We start from the raw sequence: 20840 nt of genomic DNA on the forward strand, positions 1-20840 counted from the left end.
GATTGCTGAGGTAAAGGCTGACTACATTAGTCGTTCAGGAAACCGCGTTGTTATAAAGTGAAAGAATGGGTTAAGTAGCATGGATAATGGAGATATTTAAAAAACTCATACAAATTGACCACCTATATTTGTCATGGTGAAGAGATTTGTGGGTAGATTATACTCTACCGGCTCAGAGAGCAATTACAAACTTTCCCAAAGCAACAACAAAATAGAGTTTCAATCTTCAGAGATTAGTATATCCTTCTCTATGCCTACGTATCCACTCCTTGGACGTGTGTACTGATCAGCGTCGCAGTGACTGCATTCGGGAACTGTGGTCACGACCTCACCAACGCCTTGGCCGAGCCCACATGTCAACAGCGAGCCATCAGCTGCATAAGCATTAGTTGGCAACACACTGAGAGTAGTAATCGTTGTGCTTGGTGCACTTGGTACCAGAAGCACACTTGGTGGCACCAGTCCAGTTGTTACCGCCACACTGACCCCAAGCAGCAACCTCGGCAACAGAGCTGTTTTCGGTAGAAGGAGCCATGGGAGCCTTGGTAGCTGTGGCCTTCTTGGTAGAGGTAGGCTTAGTGACGGTGGCCTTGGTGGTGGTGGTGCTGGGCTTGGGGCTGGCAGTCTTGGTTGGAGCTTTGACGGGTGCAGCAGTGTTGACGGTAGGCTTGGACTCGGATGAGACAGGTGCAGCATCACTGCTGGATTTGCTGGAACTCCAGTTGTTCTTTTGGGAGAGGTAGTACCACCAGTTGCGGTACATCCAGCCGTCGAAGTCGGTGATTTCCATGGAGGCACCGGCCAGCATGATGAACTTGGTGACACCGGTGGGGGTCCAGTCTATTTAAGTTAGTATTTCTCATAACGCCGTGGAAGTTGGTAGGGGATGGAAGGTACCATAAACTAGAAACTGTCAGCAAAGATCTTTTAATGTGAGAGAGGGGTTACGTACAATCATCGAGAGCAAAGGTATGGCCCTATATAATCTGTCAGCCTTATCGATAAAATTAAGTCCTTGTATACTTACCATCTCGTGCAAGAGAATGTGGATGTTGTCAGAGTCAAGGTTGTTCATGAAGTACTCACGACCAACCTCCTGACCCCAGTTATGACCAAAACCACCCTCAAGACCATCCTTCAACCAGAGAGAGTGGTCGTAGTGGCGGTCAGCACCAGCCTTGCAGCCACTATAGTCGCCATCAAGATGAGCATCACGAGCACAAGCAACAGGGCACATAGGGACACCGTCAGCGTCGAGCTCAGTGTAGACCTCGTAACCAGCAGTAGAGCCCTGAAGCTGGCTCTTGTCCTTGACGGCATAAGCAACAACGTTGACCTTGACCTCGTCATAAGGGAAGCCGTTGTAGCCGTAGAGCCACTTGAACCACTTTTGGTACTGAGCGTTATAGGCACTGGCGATCTTAGTTCGCTGGGCCTCGGTGATGGTGGCACTAGAATCCCATCGGACACAGATGTTAAGGTACCCCTTGTTAGCCATGATCTGGTGGAAGCCAGTGTTGACGTTGGCATCGAGGCCACCGTCGTAGGTTTTCTCATAGTGCTCCCAGACCTCCTGGAGGGGAGCTTTCAAGTCCGCGGGCGGGTTCCAGCCCGACTGGCGCTTGACGGGACGGTTGCGGGGCATGTCGGAGAAGCCGCGCTTGCTCTGGGGCTCGGCGAGAAGAGCCTTCCAGACAGAACCGTCGAGATCGGACTGGGCGGTAGCGGAGACGGCAAGGCCGCTGAAGATGGCGGAGATAGTAGAGACGCGCATATTTACGGTTGTTGAATAAGTGAATGAATGACTTGAATAGAGATTGGATAAGAATGTACAAAAATGAATGGAAAAAAGACTCTGGCCTAAGCAGAGTGGATGAACGAATGAATGTGAGCTGGAATTAGATTAACATTCTAAGCTTAAAAATCATAGAATGACGCTTACTTATATGCCTATTTCCCATCAGTACCGGTCCCCAGGGTTTGATGAAAGTCCTCTAGCGCTGTATTGTCCCATGGTCTCGGTGTCATGTTTCAGAGTTCAGACTATTGGATTGAGGTAATGGTAAAATTACAAAGGGTGGAAAATTATTCGCCTGTGGTGGGTATCCTTGCCTACCGGAAGTTTTATCCATATAAGATGCAAAAAGGAATGTTTCCTTATACTGCCCTAGTTAATTCTGAAACTCGTTAAATAGAATCCGACGATTGACCCTGGGATATACGAGATCGAAGCATGGATTATCGGATATAAACGAAGTGGAGATGCTATTGCCCAACCAGAATTCAATAGTTACGTGCTTAACGCCTTTGCGTGATTAGCTCACAAACCTGATCAGGATATAATAGTGGCTCAGGGGGATCTCATTTCCTAATACCTATTTATATCCAAACATATCCTACCTATCATATCCATGATTCCGGGAACACCGGGGGCCCTGAAAATCCGGCACGCTGAAGAATAAGGCTAAGCATGATATCGTCACCAAGCGTGCTCGAAGACGGCCTTGGAAGCAAAAAAACGCACAACACATCAGATTCCTATATCTATGGTTCTTCCCAGACAAAAAAATCGTCCTTGGTTGCTTGACTGATAATGCTGAGGCTTGTCGCCATCAGTCCACTTTCTTTGCGGCAAGTAACGATGATGAATGCACCAACTTGACACCTCTCTGCCTCAAAACTATACTTATTTGAGCTCTTGCTTGTCTTACTGTTTACCAGCATCCTATCGTTGAAAGACTTATCCTTCCTAGTGTTCACCCGTTGCTATCACGTCCCTTGACGATGGATCCTATCCTGCGACAAACTATGACAAAGGGCTGTTAACAGTACCAGCTTGGCGAGTTGTTGATAATCTCAACGGACAGAACATGCAGCGTCGGAATGCAGATTGTGTTTGGCCCTCTTGGTATGGAGCAATTAGATTCTAGGGCAAGTAGATGCAGATTGCAAACAGGCATGCACCAAACAGCTCAAACACGCTGAGCACAAACATATTGGTATCAAACATCAACTCACTGCAAACCGCCCGTCACTAATTTAATCGCCAAAGTTCTATCCATTATCCTCAGCTTCCCTTTCACAACCTACACCATCTCCATGAAGTCACACCGACTTCCATCTCACAACATCATCACCGAGCATGATGGACAAGGTCACCCTCCATCGCGCGTTGCAAGACCAAGACATTCTGCAAAGGGATCAGCCCCTCTCCCAGGAAAACCTCGCTTCCAATGCACGAACCTAACTGTTGACGAGTATCTCGCCGCCTTACGTAACAGGGACCTCTCGACCCTAAGACAGCTCTTTTTAAACGCGCAAAGGAGCCAGTTGGACAGTGGTTCTCTCGGCCTGTTTACTTCCCTGATGCTGATGAGATCCCCCCACTTGAGTTGGAGCCCAAAGGCGTTGCGGACATGGCCATGGGGTCCTCGAGTGGGAAGAGCAAAGAGGAAGGTGAGCGAGGATGCGAAAAGCGGTGCGCAAAAGACTGGAGAAAGCTGAGTCAACCCTTTATTCAAAGTCCCGGGATTTACTTATGATTGCTCCACGCCATGAGCTGCAATAGAGCCTCTTATCTGGACATTCCTAAGTTTGACTTAGCTGGGGAGTGGTAAAGAGTCCCTATTCATTGCACCCAGCATCTGGCGGAAGACTCCCACTCCCCCAAAGTGGAACTGCAATAGCCAAATTATGCCCTTTCTGACGGGCAGATGTATTTGCAATCTGCAAGGCGAGGATAAGGGATAACTAGCCATGCCAAACACACTGTCGGTTTCATTGATTTAGTATGGCAATAATGATGGATTACACGTTGATCGAGGTCGTCAAAAGCATATAAGACCATTGGCTCGATCTACAGTGGCTAGTAGTAAAAAGAAAGTCGCCAAAAACATACAACAGCGGGGATTCGCTGGTCGTCACCGACCCAACTACTAATCCGCCGGTTAGTGGCTTGACTATGGGAGAGCAGACGGGATCCCGTATTTTCCACTACCTATGGTCGTATGTACTTGACGAGGTTTGTTCAGAACCTATATAGAAGCAAAGGAAAGCCTGGCACGGATGTTGCTCGCCTACTGAATATTTACAACGGTCCTGCGTTGTCAGCAACATCAACCAACACCTTGAACCACGCGCGAAATAATCCTAGCATGCTGATCAGTAACCAAGACCTCTCCGACAACTGTAGTCAATCTGTCAATCATTTGACCACCAACAGACCAAGTGTGGAAGCCCACAAGACCGTTGTGGTACGTAATACAGAGTGCTACTACTTGCAACAAGCGCATCACCATGTCTAGCCCCAGCACGACTTTCAATGCACCTCTCCATCTACTCTCGAAGCTTGCAACGGCTCTAAGACAAAACATCAAGAAAGACAGCAGGAATCAGCAATTCTATTGCATTCACAACGGGCATAGATTTATTATAGTTAGTGGAGGTGTAGCTATTCGTCTTAGTCCCATCTACTGCTTCACCCAGCAGCCTTGAATAGTTAAAGTAATACTGAACTTATCTACATCTCAACTAGGTATCTGATAGTAACAATACTAACCTAACATAGGTGTGAAATGAAAGAATGCTCAATTGAGCAACATTTCGCAGATTTATATTACTACGAAGGTATCCCATCTCAACAGGGGATTTCTCCATGTATCTGACAAGCAAGACTTGAAACCGAATTTGATTAACCTGTCGCACAGTGACGAAAGAAGTACCAAAGTGGTCGGAAGATTTAGCGCATTCACTTGTATCTGCGATTCAGTAAATTGACCATTAATTGGCCGAGTTTTGGTGTCCTGGGTTAGGGTGGTTCTCCGAATCTGTCCCCGATAGTGTACTGGTCGAGTTAGATGCACGCCCTACCAAGCCGAGGACCTTCCACGAATTTGCAGCCTAGGTACCATAGCTTATGTCTGTTACGTTTAATAATAAACAAGTTGGAGATCATTGTTATTGGGAAAGTCACTCGACACGTCAGCGACTATTGTGAGTTACAAGGTCGGACAGCAGAGGGAAATACTATGCTCGCTTGCTAAGCGTCGAGGCAATAGTAGATGAATAAAGAGACCCTTGCAGTGACATAACTCCATCTGTAACAGAATTAATCCAAGAGCCATGTACAAGTGCCGAAGCAGGCTGAGACAATGGAATCCAGGGTTTTAAGAGACATATTATAAGTTAGAAAAGGCAGCACAGTTTTGGCCCAGTCTGGTCCATTTCGTAGTATATGAACAATACTCGACATTGGACTAAGAATGCTGTTCAGCCTCTTCCAATGCTTTTACCTCTGCTACTGCCTCAAGGAAGCGTGATCAGGCAAGCTATCATCCCCGCTCCTCTTCTCTTCTCTATAAAACAGCCCTAAGTCGGCCCCGTCCGTACCTGGGTATCACAACCATATTCCAACTACAGGTATAACAACAAGAAACACTACCCGGTCCAAGACCCCGGAGAGACGAACCAGTCAGGCCATAGAGGCTCGATGCAGATCAAACCAATCACAATACGTCCTTCGTCGCTTGTCGCGATGACGAAGAATCTGAGGCTTGAATGGCGGCATAGTCACCCATTGCGATCGCGATGGCTAAACATCTTTTGCCAAGTCTTGAGTTGTCTTCCGATGTGTACGGGAAAACGCAATTAGCTTGGTGGCTGGCTTCCTCATTACCATTCAAAAAGCGTCGGCAAGCCCGAGACTCTTATTTTATTTCTTACATAGCTTTAAGCTTATTTAAACTTGAAACATATTGGTATAGAGGAACAAGGCAATTGCCAGGTAAAGCTTGTAGACCACGTACTTCCTGAGTGCTATTTCGACCATTACACAGGTCCTTTCCATATAGACCAACTTCGTAGGCTAGAGCAATATTGTGAATTCATCTTGACTCTTCTTACTTAATAATCTGTGATCGGTGATAATACTTAAAACACATCAATTAATGTTTCACCGACTCATACTACTAATTGGAATAGAATCTCCAGTCCACAGCCGCCATCTGATCAAGGATCTCGTCTTCCGTTGCAATCATCCTCAATCTCACCATTGCGCTCCTGAACTGAGCCGCGGATCCGTCAAATTTCTTGCCATCATCGCCATTTCGCCCACTAGAGCCATCAGGCTCCGAAAGCTGTTCGAGATTTGCGCTTGTCAACCTTCCATACTTATTGGGATATGCCAAGGTGTACTTGCTACCTGTACCGCCAGGACCACCAAGTCCGCCTGTTTACCGTCAAGGAATAGCACCGTAAGTCAGATTCGATGTTAAAGTTGAAGGATTCGACATACCTTTCCCAGCGTTTCCAGTTTTGCCGAACTCGCTACCAGTCCCTGGAGTACCAGTATCAATGGCCACCTTCCAACCAACTGGCCATTGACTATTGATAGCCAAGACCTCGGAGCTTGCAATGGTTCCAGGTCCCCCAGCATCGCCCCCCCTACCACCATTGCCGCCATTACCGCCCGCTTGCGGCTCGCCCTTGGTATAAGTTATTTTGCCTGAGGGGTCGACAAACATAGTGCCATCGTTTACTCCATTTGTCCCCAGTAGTCCACTTCCACCTGCCTGTCCGCTACTGCCCCAACCGCCGCAGTACTGTATGCTGAAACCGGACATGGCAGAGGAAGAAGTTTTCCATTCACCAGCGACGGCGAGACGTACACGACCCCCCGCAAATCCTGGATTACCCGACAGTCCGTCCTGGCCCGCATCGGCTCCTCGAGCCCATTCAAAACCGTTAGCGACATTGAAGCGCACCAGCGGCACAACTCGGGCGTTTGGCCCGACGTCACGAAACTCAATGTCGTGACAGCTGAGCTGAACTACGACGGGATAATCGGTAGTACAGGGGATGAAAAGCGGGAGATTTTCCAGAATGATCTTGGATGCCTTGATATCGTAGACGACGATATCGCCATCCTCGTCTCGGATGGCATATGGGAGGAGATCGTCCTGGTCTGGCTTTGGCGTGCCCTTTCCTGAGCCTCTGAGAGTTAATAGGACTGGAAATTGTGGAACGATTTCGTCACTACGAGGCATCGGAGGCTCCTTCTGGGCTGTATTCGCCGTATCTGACGCAGGCTGAGGCATCCTTGTCGCGTGTATGCCTGGCAGAACCTCTCGACCTGTTGCCGCGGTTGGTAGATGTTCCGGCCTAGTCCACAATGAATTATCTGCCAACAAACTCTGACCGAAGTTTGTAATTTCAAAGGTATCCTCGCCTAACATGAAGGTCGCTGTGGCGTCGCATAACTGATAACCCGCTTTGAGGTAATACTGGGATGCAGTCTTGATGTCGTGGCCGTACGTATTGCCTTTCGCAGAGGAAAAGATTGCATAAGAGTGGTTGGGGGCTGCTTGGGGGATGCTCGCACCAACCGAACCTCCTTTCTCCTGGAGCGCGACTGTACTGCCGTGATGTGTTGCAATAATGGCACTGACTTTGTGATTCAAGGAGGATATGCCTGGGATTGACTCGTAGTTTGCGTCGCCAGGATATACGAGAAACTCGTCCCCGTGGCCTAAAATCAGGGCAAGAGCACCATAATTATTCTTGTCTGGCAGCTGATAGCGGGCATTGCGTTTGCAACTGACGATAGTGACATTGCCGACCTGAAGGCGCTCAGTGTCTGGCCATTGCAAAAGCTTCTTGTGTTGCTCAATGGTCCAGGCCAGCTCGTGTGTGACGGTGCCTTGCATATGGCTACCGCCGGGGGCGACCCAGTTGCGATAAGTGACATCGTGAAGAGAGCCCGAATACCTTTTCGCAACAGAACTCTTTGCGATGCGAAAGTGGTCTGCATCCCAGTGAGAAAGCAGGATTGGTAGATTTACTTGGCCTTTTATCATGTGCGAGCACACAGCGTCTTGGCGGTCACCGACCCTTCCATATCCAAAGTCACTGGCGAACATCTCGGCGTTGTCGCTAAACACTCTTCCACTGTGGCCTGTTTTGAGTCATTTCAATTAGCATTCCGCTGACTATGACAATGGAAGGGTGAGGTACCTTGTCCTACATCGTAGACATTATATTTTGTTGCTTGTGCTTTTGAATGAAAAAGCGTCTTCTTGATTTGGTCCATGTCTGCACCTTTCTGCTTAACTACTTTGGGTTTGCGAGGGGGTGGGCGGGCCTTCTTCAGCCGTATGGATAGAAAGCTATCTGCAAAGAGATCCCGAATTGAGCCTGGTTGTACTGGTTGGGTCCCGTCGTTGGATAGTTCTTCGTCTTTCTCCTCCTCCTCTGGATCTGAATTCATGAACAGGTCGAACAAATCTGTGATGGCCTTCGTAACAAAGTTGAACGAATTGAAGGCAGCCTGCAAGGTGGCCATGGTGCTGGCTGTTATATCCTTTGTGATTGACGCGACGTCTGTCTGGACAACAAAGCCTTCATTATTAGCAAAATAGCACTCAATCCTCAGATTCAAGAAGCTGAATCTAGGTTCCAGGGTCTCCAGACGACTGACTCCATCCGTAAAAGGCCCGGAAACATCAGGGCTGTCTGCCAAAGCAGGCGTCTTGTTCTTTGTTTCAACCTTGAAATTGATCCACTTCCCAACCTCGACAGCTGGTGGAACCTTGTGGACATAGATGGAGATAAGTGCAAGACGGTAGCGGCCAAACCCTGGGTTCCCAGCTGCGACGGCAAGCTTCTCCAGCTCACGTATAAAGACTTCATCTGACAGTGAGTTGTCGGCGATTGCCTCCACGCGGATCTCATAACCTGTTCCAGCCGGCTCGACTCGATCAACATAGCCGAAGTAGTAGTCCTTGTGATCTTTACGGCGCTTGCCTTTGTCTCCCTGTCGTCCCCTTTTCTTATCACGCCTCCGTCTCTTCCTAAGCTGCTCCAGAAGCGGGTCTGGGGCAACCAAAGGAGGTGGAGGAGACGGGCCTTGTCCGGGATTACCTGTACCTGGCCCAGGGTTAGTTACAATTGTGCCGCCTCCTGGCCGTCCCCAAGTGTCACCACTGAAGGGAATTCGAGGCATTACGCCAACTTCTTCGTCTTGCCGTAACTTAAGGCCGATTAATAAACCTGCACCCGTGAGAACTGCTGTAGCGGCCATCATCCCAATGTAGTAACCGATTGGTATGACCACAGCGAAGAGCTGGTTGTCGGGTATCTTATCGCCATGAAGATGGGCTGGAGGAAAAGCGGCATCCATCTCTTGGTCGACAAGACTCAGACAGTTCAAAATTTCCTGCTCATGATTTGGGTTCGGCTTAGGAATACCCGCAGGAGTTCGTGTGACGAGGTAATCCTGGATAGTCGCGTTCCACTTAGGTGCATCAAGTTTATTGGCCTTGATGTTCTTAGTGAACAACTCGAGGGGCAACCCCTCTCCTGTCTGGTTAATGGAGACGTAGGCCTGAGCCTGGTCCTGGCATCGCTGCTTTACTCTCTGTTGGTACATATTGCTGGCATTGTCGGCAAGTTCGTTCATGTAAGTGCAGACGGCCTGTGCGATAAGCTGTTCGGCACGCTCTTGTGGAACGAAGTCCGTCGTCAGCTGCTGGATGTAGCTATCGTAGTCCATGATGTTCTCGATCACTTGATTGCAGGCAGCGTGAGGATTTCTCAAAAGGGTCAAATACAAAAGCTCAAAATGAAATAGTTTGAATGTAAATTCATTAGTACTGCGGATGCCAGGTCTACATATTAAACAGTTGTAACTTATTGTCCTTATATATATAAAAGGCCTTTCAGTCGGAATATTGAGCTCTCGATGGCCAGAACTAGTATGAACATGTGGCTGGCTGAGCTGTTGCATGAAACATAGTACGATTATCTATCGGGCGGAGTTCTAGATCCCGATCGCCTGAGACAACATAGATCCTTGGCTGGCTGAACGGAATGAAAAGGTTGTCCACAATATAGACTTAGATACTCAGCTTCGCCGTGTGGATGCCTTTTCCGTAGGAAGCTAAAACCACGGAGTAGTCAAGTGCGAATATCGAGTTCTGATACCTATTTAATCGAATTAGAAGCCCGAAATTGGTGAAACGGGGACCTATGAGGCGAGCCGGTACATCAGCAAGCCGGTTGTTCAGTGTTCAGTGGCTGGCTGGGTTCGCTGAGACATGGGATGATTTTGTGGCGGGCTGGACGACCGGTTTGAGTATAATCAACACCAATTGGCATAAAAGCAGCAAAACCCGGCTAGTTTCGAGAGATCAAATGTGCGGGCCACGTGCCGAATAGTTAATGCTTGGCTCTAGAGAGGTCTATAAGGCGGAACTGCAATATGTTTATTCAGGCTTTGAATTAACATACTTCCCTAAGTAGAATATAAATATATAAATAACTTTTTATAATTAAAGTTAAAATAAAAACTTTAATACTTTATAAATAAAAAGATATTAATAAAGAACTTAAATAACTTAATTTAATATACTTAATAGCTTATATAATAAATATATATAATAATATATTATATAATAAAAAGTAACCTACCTTATAGTACTTGTAAAACTTAAATAAATTAGCTAGAAATTTTTTAAAAAAAAGTGTTTTATAATAATATAATTAACTTTTTTAAATAAGATCTTTTAAAGAGTTTTAGCTATTTTACTTTATATAAAAACCTTAAAATATAATATTAAAAAGTGAAAAATACCTATGGTGGCCGGCCAACAGTATGCCTCAATGAGTCTAACCGTGAGGTTGTTCAAGCAATTAATTACTCTGTACTCCGTAAAAACTGTGGCATATATGTGACGAAATCGTCAGGGCTGTGAAAGTTTGGCTATTTGATTTAATCACGCTACGGACAAATGCTAGCTGTCTTCTTGCTATATTTTGAGTCCAGAACGTGCACTATTGATCTATCGGTGGGTGCGGCTGGCGTGTAGTGCCAATCAGACGAGGTTTTGAAACAATAGTCCAAGCCACGCCCCAAAATACCCCTGGCCGTTAAATTACCGGTATCACGAATTGGGCGTCAAGGGGAAATGCTCTCCTGCTAGAATGCTTTTAAGAGGTCTAGACGCCAGAGAAATTTACCCAAATTTGTCGCTGTCATTCTCCGTGCTGCGATCCCAATCATCTACGGCCTTCGCAACCATGTCTCTCCGCACAGCCATCGCTGCCTGTGCAATCTTCGCCTTGGCAGGCGTCGATGCCAGTGTCTGCAAGCCACATTCCAGCAATCCAGCTTTGATCAGCTCGGCTGAGACACTTTCAACCAGTACTGAGACCGATACAAGCAGCCAAATCACGTCTTCGGTGGCAAGCTCTTTCACCGATGCCTTGTTGACAGCGATCATCACAGCCACGACAACTACTGCCGCTAAAGAGACATCATCAGCAGCAACCGAGATCAGTGCGACCATTACGACATCTGCTGCCCCTGTGGAGACGCTCTACTTTCTCAACGCCGGTTTCGATAACGGGGGCGCTGGCTGGACAGCAGGCCCGGGGGCTGCTTTTCTTCCTGACGTAAACTACCGTACAAATCCCGGTTCTGCGTGAGTCATTTTGGGATATGATGACCTGTGGAGATTACTGACAAGTCAACACCAGCGTGGTGGCCGTTACTGAGACCGGGGAGGCCTCTGCGTCCTGGCTCTCTGCACAGCTGGGCAACCTAGTGCCTGGGCAGGAATACGAAGTTTCTTTGTACTGGTTTCTAGACTGGTTCACCGTCGGCGGAGACCAATGCACCTATGGATTCTACATCGACGGTGTTGGCCAAACATACGCGGCCTCCTGGATTAATGGCGACAGGAGCTTCCACCGTATCTCGAGTAGCTTTACCGCAGCCCGAGCTAATCCTGTTTTCGAGTTCAAGTTGTGGTGCACTTACTTCTATGACACTGGAGAGTCGGATTGGAGTCCGCTTGTCAACGCTTACATAGACGATGCGGATATTGTAGCTGTTTAGAATTTCAATAGATAATAAGATTGATGATAGGAAAAGAGGGTTAGATTAAAGTATAAAGGATAAATTTACTTGTTATCATGTCTGTTAGTAGTTAGAATTATGGTACCAGACCAGCATTGTTCGTTGATTTAAGCGGGCTATTCTCGGACCAAAGGTATGGTCTGACCTACTGAATGATAGTTGCCCGAGATGCTCCTGTTCTGAGTATACCCTGATGTCCATCATGAAAGCGATGTATATAGGTGCTTTTAGAGACTTGAGAGCAACAGCGGGGCCATCACTGAGACCAAATGATGGAGGGTTCTGTTAGTTCACTGTACCATGATGTGACTTCTATTCATGAGAAAAGGCTTCCGAATTTTACTTGAGGATTGTTCTTCGTTGAAGGTTGAAAGTCTGATGGAGTCTGCGCCATGACAGCAGATGCAGCAGCAGCTAAGACCATGGCCGCTTTGAAAAGCGAGACCCGCATTTTGCAGGATCAGTTTAAGAGAATACGATTGTGGTTTGTGGTTTTGATATGATTTGTAACGAATGGTAGTTCGATACTGATGCGACCATCGACTTGCAATGAGAAATCGCATCGCCTTTATACTCTCGAAACCATAGAATTAAGCAATGCTCAAATTCACCATCTCGGCTTTCCGTGCCTGAATTTCCCCGGTGCCTGTAGTACCATGATTGTGTTTGTAACGCGTAAGACCAACAAAACAAAAAGGGCCAACGGAGCCTTACGCCTGCCTGAGAAAGGTAACAGACATGCCAATGCTTGCTGAATCATCGGGGTAACAATCCACTGCGTAGGTTATCAGAACCGCCGTGACAACTTGATTGCCAGTAGCTGCAAGTCCCGCCCCTACAATCAGACTAATATTGTAAGTTGGCAGCCCCCCGTCATTACCAAGAATATCACCGTGCCACAGATCGTCAAAGTGAAGCCAGGATAGTTCAGCCATAATAGAAACTCGTTAACTGGTCGGTCGACTTCATGGCGTTTTGTCGCAAGCTTCATCCAGCATTAAAAAAGTTGCTTCCCAGCTGCTCGCCAATCACGCCTCCAATGATAAGTGCGAGGCATTGCATGCCAAGTCCTTGCTCACCAAAACGAAACTTTGGGATAAACAACTGGGCAATCTCGATTGTGACAACACTGCACAATTCCCGGCCATTTATTTGTAGCTTGTGCTCTTGGCACAATCAATGTTGCCAGCCAAGCTACATATCAGGGACAATAAAAATATCGGATGACGGCCGAAGCGTTGCGATAAAGGTAGCTAGAAGAACGGCGGGATGTCAAGGGTCATGATTTGCAGCCAAGTTAATTATGTTGTTGTCGAAAAACTGACGTCGAGATCTTCGGCAATGGTGCCAAAGGCTGGGATAATGGCGGCGCTGGTGAAAGTGCCCATCTAGGCTTGGAATGCGACAAGCATGGTATTTATTACTTTCTGCACTTATCAACTACACAGAATAGGACATGCAACAAATTATCAAGATTAGGCATCAACTACTAGCAAGCAAAAGGCTTATAATGGACTATGTACCTTGCCACTGAAGTCCTGGCGCGCAGCTGTTCAGATTTGTCATATAGATTCTGGGATTCCTGCTGCCTATCGCCAAATTGCCCGAGAACCGACCCCATAACGAGAAGATATGGGGCTGTTGTGATGATCACGAAGGCAAATTCAGAAACTTGAGGTTTCATAAATCGAATCTATGAACCGCAAGCGCTCAATTGATGTAGCTCGGCTATTTCTGTAATAATACCTACTAGGAGGTAGTCTAAAGTATATAAAAATTCGCTTTCGGATTCGTTGTCGTCGTCGTAGAGGGGCCATGATCCCTTGATGGGCTACGTAGGGCCTATGCCAAGCAGAACAAGGACTAATTTTCCATCTTGCTAACCAGTCTGGCTTGAAATGAAGATGTAAATATCTACCAGACCTAATGCTGCCAAATTTCTGACGGCAAAGAACCAATTTAAACTACTTAACATTCCGAAAAGACTCCCTAATATCTATCGTCACACTAACCACTCAACACGTGCATTACTATCTAAACTTAATAAATCGTGACCCTGCATTAAAGAAGCTTGACCTATGCCGCAAAAGTGTCTAACAAGGCAGGCAAAGAATAGACCAGCTATTATTCTTACGATCCCTCTTTAGAGGCAGCCCTGGTCGTCACACTGCTCTTCTTAACGTCTTCCGGTTACCATATATAGCAAGTTTGGCGCTTAGGATCATGGTACTTCATCCCATTTCTTATCGGTTATATTCGTGAGTTTCATTCCTCGTCCCCATTATATTTAGCATTTCTAGGCCATCGTTAATAATTAATTCTCGGCAGTTAAGGTAGGAGGATATACTGGAAGAGCGATAAGTGCGACTGAAGAGATAAATTACTGGTCACTTGACCCGTTTATCATGCAGAACCTCCTACTGCTTATCGGGCCGCCTTTCCACGCCGTCTCAATTTATATGGTGTTCGGAAGACTCATTGCTGCCTTGAATGCGGAACAGTATTCCATCATTAAGCTCAAATGGTTCACGAAGTTCTTCCTTATCGGCAATGCCCTGTCCATTCTCGCTCAAGCAGCTGGTAAGTCCTATTACTGTCTTTTAGCTAAGGTGAACAGGGGGAGCAAGGTGGCTAACCTATGACATAGATGGTGGAATGCTCTCTAGTGCAGACACGAAAGAGGCCTTGGACCAGGCAAAGATGATCGTCCTCATTGGTCCCGGAGTCCAAATTATCTTTTTAAGCTTATTTCTGGTCGCTACTGTGATCTTCCACTACCGCATTCATCGCCGGCCGACCACCAAGAACTCCAAAATGACTTCACCGCGGAAAAGACTTTTTATAGTTCTTTACGGCACGTGCCTTCTCATCATGCTGCGATCGATCTTCCGAGTTGCGAAATATACTAGAGGGAAGGAGGGAGAGCTAATAGCCAAGGAGTTCTATATTTAAACTTTCGACGCTGTACCCATGGTCATGGTTTCTGTCGCCTTTAAACTCTTCCACCCTGCTCGGATCATCTAGAGCAAGCAAGGCTCGTCATTCCCACTTAAGGGCTCGGATGATAAACTGGACCCATATGAAACGAATAGAAGGTGTTAAGGAAACGAGGAGCGACATATTACCTACTTTAACGCAGAGTGAGATAGTTCAATCCCCGAACCATAGACAGGAGCATTCAGCATTCACATGTATATGGACAAACAGGCAATGGACAGAAATTTAGGCTACAGTTCAGAGTGTGCATAGAACGTATTCTTATCCGGGCATTGGGTATAGTTACGTGGTAGGAAGTAATCCTGTCCTGTGTTGGGGGACGTCGTCTGGCAATAGAACACATTTTACTTTTGTTTTGGGCTTTATACGTTTTAGAGGTAAGAGTACTGACGTAGGAGAGGATAGTTTAGACACCTGGGGAACTAGAAAAGAATCCATTCGTTCACAGCCATGTTCGGAAGAAGCTATCGGCGGGCATACTTAAGGAAGGGTTTAAATAGAGTACGAAGGAGAGAATAAATTCTACCTGAAGAGGTAGAACCAATACGACGGGTATTGAAGGACAGATACTATTTTTATATCGAGATTCGTTTATCGCATGCCCCTGCACCTCAGCCCTTCTAAGAGAGGTGCGTCTAACATTATAAGAAATCCAGTCATTTCATGAATGTGCAGAGAAACTACAGAGACAACGCCTTCATTGTTAATCGAGTCGCTGACATCCAGGCAAGATGGCTCAGTTTTACCCCTGGTCTATCCATTAGTGTTTTTTAAGTCGCCTTTTGACCTTATATTTCAGACCTCAAACCTCCTGCCTCTGACGTTTACTCTAGGCCATTTAATCCTCTTAAGAACCAGAGGACAGCCTAACTGCCAATAGCCATAATGCAGCGCATATATAGGAATGCTGCGTTTCACGTAGCCTTATATATTAATAATAGATATGGCCTATTACATCATTATCCTATTAAACCTATAATGGCCTGCATTAAGGCAAGGTTCAGTTTGGGAACTCACTTGAATGTTGGTAAATGGTCTTCAAACGCATTGGGCGGTTGCAAAGCACCATAAACTCGTCTCAAGCAAGACTGCAGGAGCCACAGTGGGAATCTTGCTTCGTACCACTCGGTTCTGGGTTTGATAGGAGTAGTTCACTTTCAAGAAACTGCATGTCCCAGTCTTCCAAGTTTGCATCGATTTACTGTTGTAGGACTGGTTGACCACAGTGACATGCCTCAAGCCCCACTGCACTTTCAGATAAATCTATAGATGATGGATAGGATCCTTCTTGAGGTTCATCAACCATGACTAAACATTGTAACTCGGAGCTTTTCGACGTGCGAGACACTATAATAGCACCGTCGTTGGCACCTCCTGATTGTCTTGTTCCGTTTCCCACTCGCACGAGCGTCGGCACGACTGGTCGTAATTGCGAAGACGGGGTTCTCACCTGTGTCGATCATCAGGGCTTCCCGCCTCTCCGTCGCTTAGACCGCGATACACCAGAGTATATGCATACAATTTACCCGTCCAAATTCTCTGATCAAAGTATGAGGAATGTATTTATTTATCTTATTTACTGACAATGTAAGGAACACTTTATGAACTAGTATCGCTAGATGGTCTCTAAGTGATGTATTGGTTGCCGTAAGTCCTGTGGTAGGCAAAGCGACCTTTGCGCTCAGACGCCAGCTACCCCAGCTTTCAGAGCCCTGGACTCAAATACGCAGGGGCGTAACTCTTTAAGGTCGTATTTCATATGCTATAAAAAGGATACAAGACCTGCTATATCGTCCTTTACTGCTATTGAAATGCTTTTTCATAGAATAAAATAGCAGAGATAAACATAAGTTACCTTCGCGGTTTAGACCAGAGCAAGAAATACATTGTGTTCGAATGCTATGGCGCCATGTGGAGAGGGACCTATAAACATTTATTGCAGCGATAAAGTTTTAGGGTCTTATCTCTTAATTTATAGGGAAGGAACCCTCACCTGGTAAGCTAGATAAAAACAAATTCGTATTCATATTCTGCGTCATCTTTTATAGGGATCCATTTCTATAGTTATATATATATTAACATTGTCCATTTTGCGTTTACTTCTTTTGGCTTGTAAGAAATATTATAATATAAATAGTATGTAAGACTATTGTGCTTTTTATTAAGATAGTCCTGGACATCTGCTGGCGGGGCACGTTTATGTACAAAAACAATGACTTACTTCTCTCTTCGCGCGATAGTTCCGTGTTGGGGGCGGATTTTGTTACTGAGTGTAGTCTTAAGGTTGTTCCATTTACTGGTCAAGGTGGGCGTGTGGCTCACCCAGGGGTAAACGCAAAGTTAGGCCTTGAAGGCTAGCTTATGCACTTATGAATATTACCTACACTATGAGGGGCTGGGTAGGCCCTACTGTATCTCAATACAGTTGTTTCCTCTCACGAACCGATAGTTATGAAATATTAATATATCACTCCTAATACTTTTGTTGAATATAAACCCCTGTTTTGTGGATGGTGATCCGATTGGACAGAATTATGCATGAGGGCTGCCGTCCTCGTCCCGGCTCCTGGGACCAGGGTCTGAACGGTGAGACAGGCACACCTAACTTTGTTTGAGGGTGTCATACTGAGACGTTTGGCCGATGGGTCGTGGATGCAGTGACTGAGATGAGTTGTATCCGCCATGCAGGCTTCTACTATACTTTGAAACCCTGACATGTTGTGGGGTTGTAAACAAAAGAAAAAAAAAGCAAAGAAAATGACATAAATCATCAGTGTTGCAGAATGCTAGTAAAGGTGGCTTGAGTAGATGCTCGGGTCAAACTGTGTGCTGTTCAAACGTATAAAATCTCATCCTCTCTCCTCATTTCTTCAGCGTCCTTCACCATCCTTCCATCTTACAACAACTTTCCAACACATTCTCAGCACCCTTGGGCCATGGAATCTAGTAATCCTAGCTTTGATACTGATCCTCCTCTCTCTTTTGATAGTGGGCTCACCTTGGACACTCAGCCGTCAATGTGCCAGCCGTATCATAATGCAGAGGCCAACAATTGGACAGTTCCAACAATCCCACACACATCACCTCCGGCTGTATTCTCTTGGCCATTTATACCTATGCCCTTTGGATGTTATTATATCTACCAGTCCTCGGCGGCTTACGGCGTCGTTTTCACATCCTGCCCAATCATCAATACCCCCTCTCAAACAGACAGCTTCTCTCATAGGGAATGGCCACAAAACGTCACTGGAATCTACCCTTCAACGGATTATGGATTATCCGATCAGCAACGCGATTCTTTACCTCAGCAAGTCAATCAAAGTCCGCTCCAACAAGCATCAGACCAATATCACGAGACCATCACTCCGCAATACATTGCAGAGCATTCTAAGGCCAACGTTGCAGAGGTCTCTACTACCGAAACACAAGCGTTGGATCGTCTGTCCCCTAAAGATAGATTCCTTCTAGATTGTAGACTGGGAGGCATGGAATGGAAACCGATCACCGCCGAATACATCAAAAGGTGGGAACGAACAACTGCTAGTGCATTGAGGGCCAAATTCTGCAGACTTACAAGAAGACATCCGAACATCAGCCGGATTACGAAGTCCACAAGCAGAAAGCCTTCCAGGCGATCTTGACGGGTGCCTTTTTGGACCTGTTGGTAATGAGGTGGATGGGATACTCTTGCTATTTACTTCTTAATGCTTTGTAATAGTTGTTTATGTAAATATTTATGCCTGTGTGATTGACTGTCGGATGTGATGCGCAGGTTGAATAAATGCCCCTGGAAAGTAGAACAACAAATTATTGTTGGTGGGGCCTCCGCAATGGTCTGTAGCGTAATTTAGAACTTCGGCTTATCCTATCATGACCACCTGGTGCAGATACAAGATATGAGAAAGGCTTCATAAACTTGGACAGTAAGAATGCCTATTAAGATTAGCAACACTCCGTCGCGGGAATAGGTGCAAATCGGCATAAATATGAAAGCTGAATAGAGAAACCTTGGAGGGGAGACCGTGTTCTGCAACAAAGGCACCGGTCTTTTGGCCATCGTGGTTTAGAGACACGCTTCTGCAGACCGCCACTACTTGCCCGGACCTGGATAATTACGTGATGGGATGTCAGGGGGTCTCATTGGTTCGGTTTCTCGGACAAAGACGTGTGCAAGGCTGTGGAGGGCCACGAATTGCTTCTTTCCGCCTATGTGGCTTGTTACTAATCCATTGGGAAATGGAGGGGGTGAGCAGTTGTCGCATGGCTCGGAGATGGGTAAGGGGAGAGTTTTCGGGCGGTTGTTAGCGCCCGCCCGTCTGTTGGCTTAGCTGTGTCACTGATCTGACAGGATCCGCCGGCCAGCAATCTCCAAGCGAAGACAACGTTATCTTCTCTCAGCTTGCCCTTCTTGGCCGCTATCTTAGGTGCACCAGCCATTAGTAAGTCCTTCGATGTGTAGGGAATATCAGCCGATAAGATAGATGGGTGCTGAAGAACTAGAATGCTTCATTATGTGCTCTGACTGTATATCGGATATCCTCTGTTTGTGAACTTCCCTTCGCTTTTTGGACATGCTAACTACCAGCCATTGCATTGATTACAGTGGGAAGACTGGTCAATGGGTTAGTCCAGCAAAACGGTGATTGTGTCGGCGGACGAACATGGAACAGGGCAGTTTTACAGTGGACCCCTGAGCAAACAGCACAAGGAAGGCTTGCCTAACTTGCAGGCCCCCTCACCTCCGAGATCTCTGTCGATCTCTGAGATTAGGCTGTGGAAACTCATCTAAGACTCGGTTAGAAACAAGCCCAGAACATTCACCAATGCCGAAGATAGCGTGCCAAAGGCCATGCGCTATGATCTCAGTCGTTAAGGGAACAAAGAATACTGCTGTGTAAGGCAAACAGTAGACCTTGTCTGCTAGAGGTCATTGAACGATAGACATGCGGTACGAGGCACATAACGTGCCTGAGACCAGGGGACCGACACGACGAGGAGCAGAAATGTGATTGATCCATTGTAAAGGGGAAAGATGCTCCAAGCTGCGATGTTTTGATGACTAGATACGCGTTTTGCCCGACCAGATGGCATCTGCACGCGCACCCCTGCGATGATAGTGATTCAAGTGGTACGCGCGGTCTTGCTCGCGCACTGCATTGTTTACCAGGCCCAAGCTCTAGGACTATTGGAGGCCGACCATATGGGGTTATTAGCCTGTCGCTCCCCATCGCGAGACCCACGTGAAGCGGGCGTTGGTTCTCTGCCCTAAGCTTGTTCTGTCCATGGCTTCATCGATGAACATGTTTGACACAGCGGCAGGATCCTTGTCCTGGAAGTCTGTGATCAGGTAATTCAGGTTCATAAGGCGATTCGTCTGACAATGGTTAATTTCGGGCGAATGCTGTCACCTTCCCGTCAGCTTTCAACCCCCCGGAGAGGGGACGTAGCGGTCGGTGGTCGAATAATTTGAGAGGGCGTCATGTCGCGACACCACCCTTTGTGTACGACAAAAGGTTTCAATGAATGTGTCTGCCCTCGAGTTTTGTGAATAGATGGAGAGCGACCTGGTTGTAGAGAGGGCTGATGAGCGACGAGCTGGGAGTGGGCTGACAAGCGGGTCAACGTTCACCAAAGCTCTACAAGGTTGCTTTCAGTGGCTGGCGCCTTTTGTTCCTCGCGTGCACCACATGTACACCGGCCTTCGGGCCCGGCTCAACGAGATCATACTACTTGACGCGCCCATATAAGTGTTTCATACATGATGCCGCGTCGAAACTTTTCTTGTGAAATACAGTCACCCTCGCCGGCGCAAATGCATTGCTGTAACAATATCAACAACGGCTAATGACTCATGGTGACCGCCTTTCGTCCTACCGACATGTGTACCTGCTCTTGGCTTCTTGACTCGTTGGTAAACCTGTGTGATTGG

At 46.8% G+C, this 20840-nt stretch overlaps 5 protein-coding genes and 1 non-coding gene across 6 annotated transcripts; 3 read left to right on the forward strand and 3 right to left on the reverse strand.

Moving 5' to 3' along the window:
* Positions 1 to 238: 238 nt before the first annotated feature.
* On the reverse strand, positions 239 to 1774 carry FOIG_09580 (uncharacterized protein; the record flags this gene model as incomplete). Its single annotated transcript, XM_031209861.1, has 3 exons — positions 239 to 840; positions 953 to 977; positions 1028 to 1774. The coding sequence occupies 3 exons, from the start codon at positions 1772 to 1774 to the stop codon at positions 386 to 388; spliced, it is 1227 nt and encodes a 408-aa protein (XP_031060112.1). The 3' UTR covers positions 239 to 385.
* Positions 1775 to 3891: 2117 nt separating this feature from the next.
* FOIG_09581 lies at positions 3892 to 4007 on the reverse strand. The gene has a single exon (XR_004093436.1). It is a non-coding gene; the product is annotated as a 5S ribosomal RNA (ribosomal RNA).
* A 1959-nt stretch (positions 4008 to 5966) lies between these two features.
* On the reverse strand, positions 5967 to 9547 carry FOIG_09582 (uncharacterized protein; the record flags this gene model as incomplete). Its single annotated transcript, XM_031209862.1, has 3 exons — positions 5967 to 6226; positions 6293 to 7951; positions 8011 to 9547. The coding sequence occupies 3 exons, from the start codon at positions 9545 to 9547 to the stop codon at positions 5967 to 5969; spliced, it is 3456 nt and encodes a 1151-aa protein (XP_031060113.1).
* A 1526-nt stretch (positions 9548 to 11073) lies between these two features.
* On the forward strand, positions 11074 to 11893 carry FOIG_09583 (uncharacterized protein; the record flags this gene model as incomplete). Its single annotated transcript, XM_031209863.1, has 2 exons — positions 11074 to 11477; positions 11533 to 11893. The coding sequence occupies 2 exons, from the start codon at positions 11074 to 11076 to the stop codon at positions 11891 to 11893; spliced, it is 765 nt and encodes a 254-aa protein (XP_031060114.1).
* Positions 11894 to 14319: 2426 nt separating this feature from the next.
* Positions 14320 to 14866, forward strand: FOIG_09584 (uncharacterized protein; the record flags this gene model as incomplete). Its single annotated transcript, XM_031209864.1, has 2 exons — positions 14320 to 14494; positions 14562 to 14866. 2 exons carry the CDS (start codon positions 14320 to 14322, stop codon positions 14864 to 14866), a joined length of 480 nt encoding a protein of 159 aa, XP_031060115.1.
* A 1349-nt stretch (positions 14867 to 16215) lies between these two features.
* FOIG_09585 (uncharacterized protein) lies at positions 16216 to 18552 on the forward strand (the record flags this gene model as incomplete). Its single annotated transcript, XM_031209865.1, has 3 exons — positions 16216 to 16418; positions 16522 to 16558; positions 17836 to 18552. 3 exons carry the CDS (start codon positions 16216 to 16218, stop codon positions 18550 to 18552), a joined length of 957 nt encoding a protein of 318 aa, XP_031060116.1.
* Positions 18553 to 20840: the final 2288 nt, after the last annotated feature.

Source organism: Fusarium odoratissimum (genome assembly GCF_000260195.1).
Source record: "Fusarium odoratissimum NRRL 54006 unplaced genomic scaffold supercont1.16, whole genome shotgun sequence".
NCBI lineage: Eukaryota > Fungi > Ascomycota > Sordariomycetes > Hypocreales > Nectriaceae > Fusarium > Fusarium odoratissimum.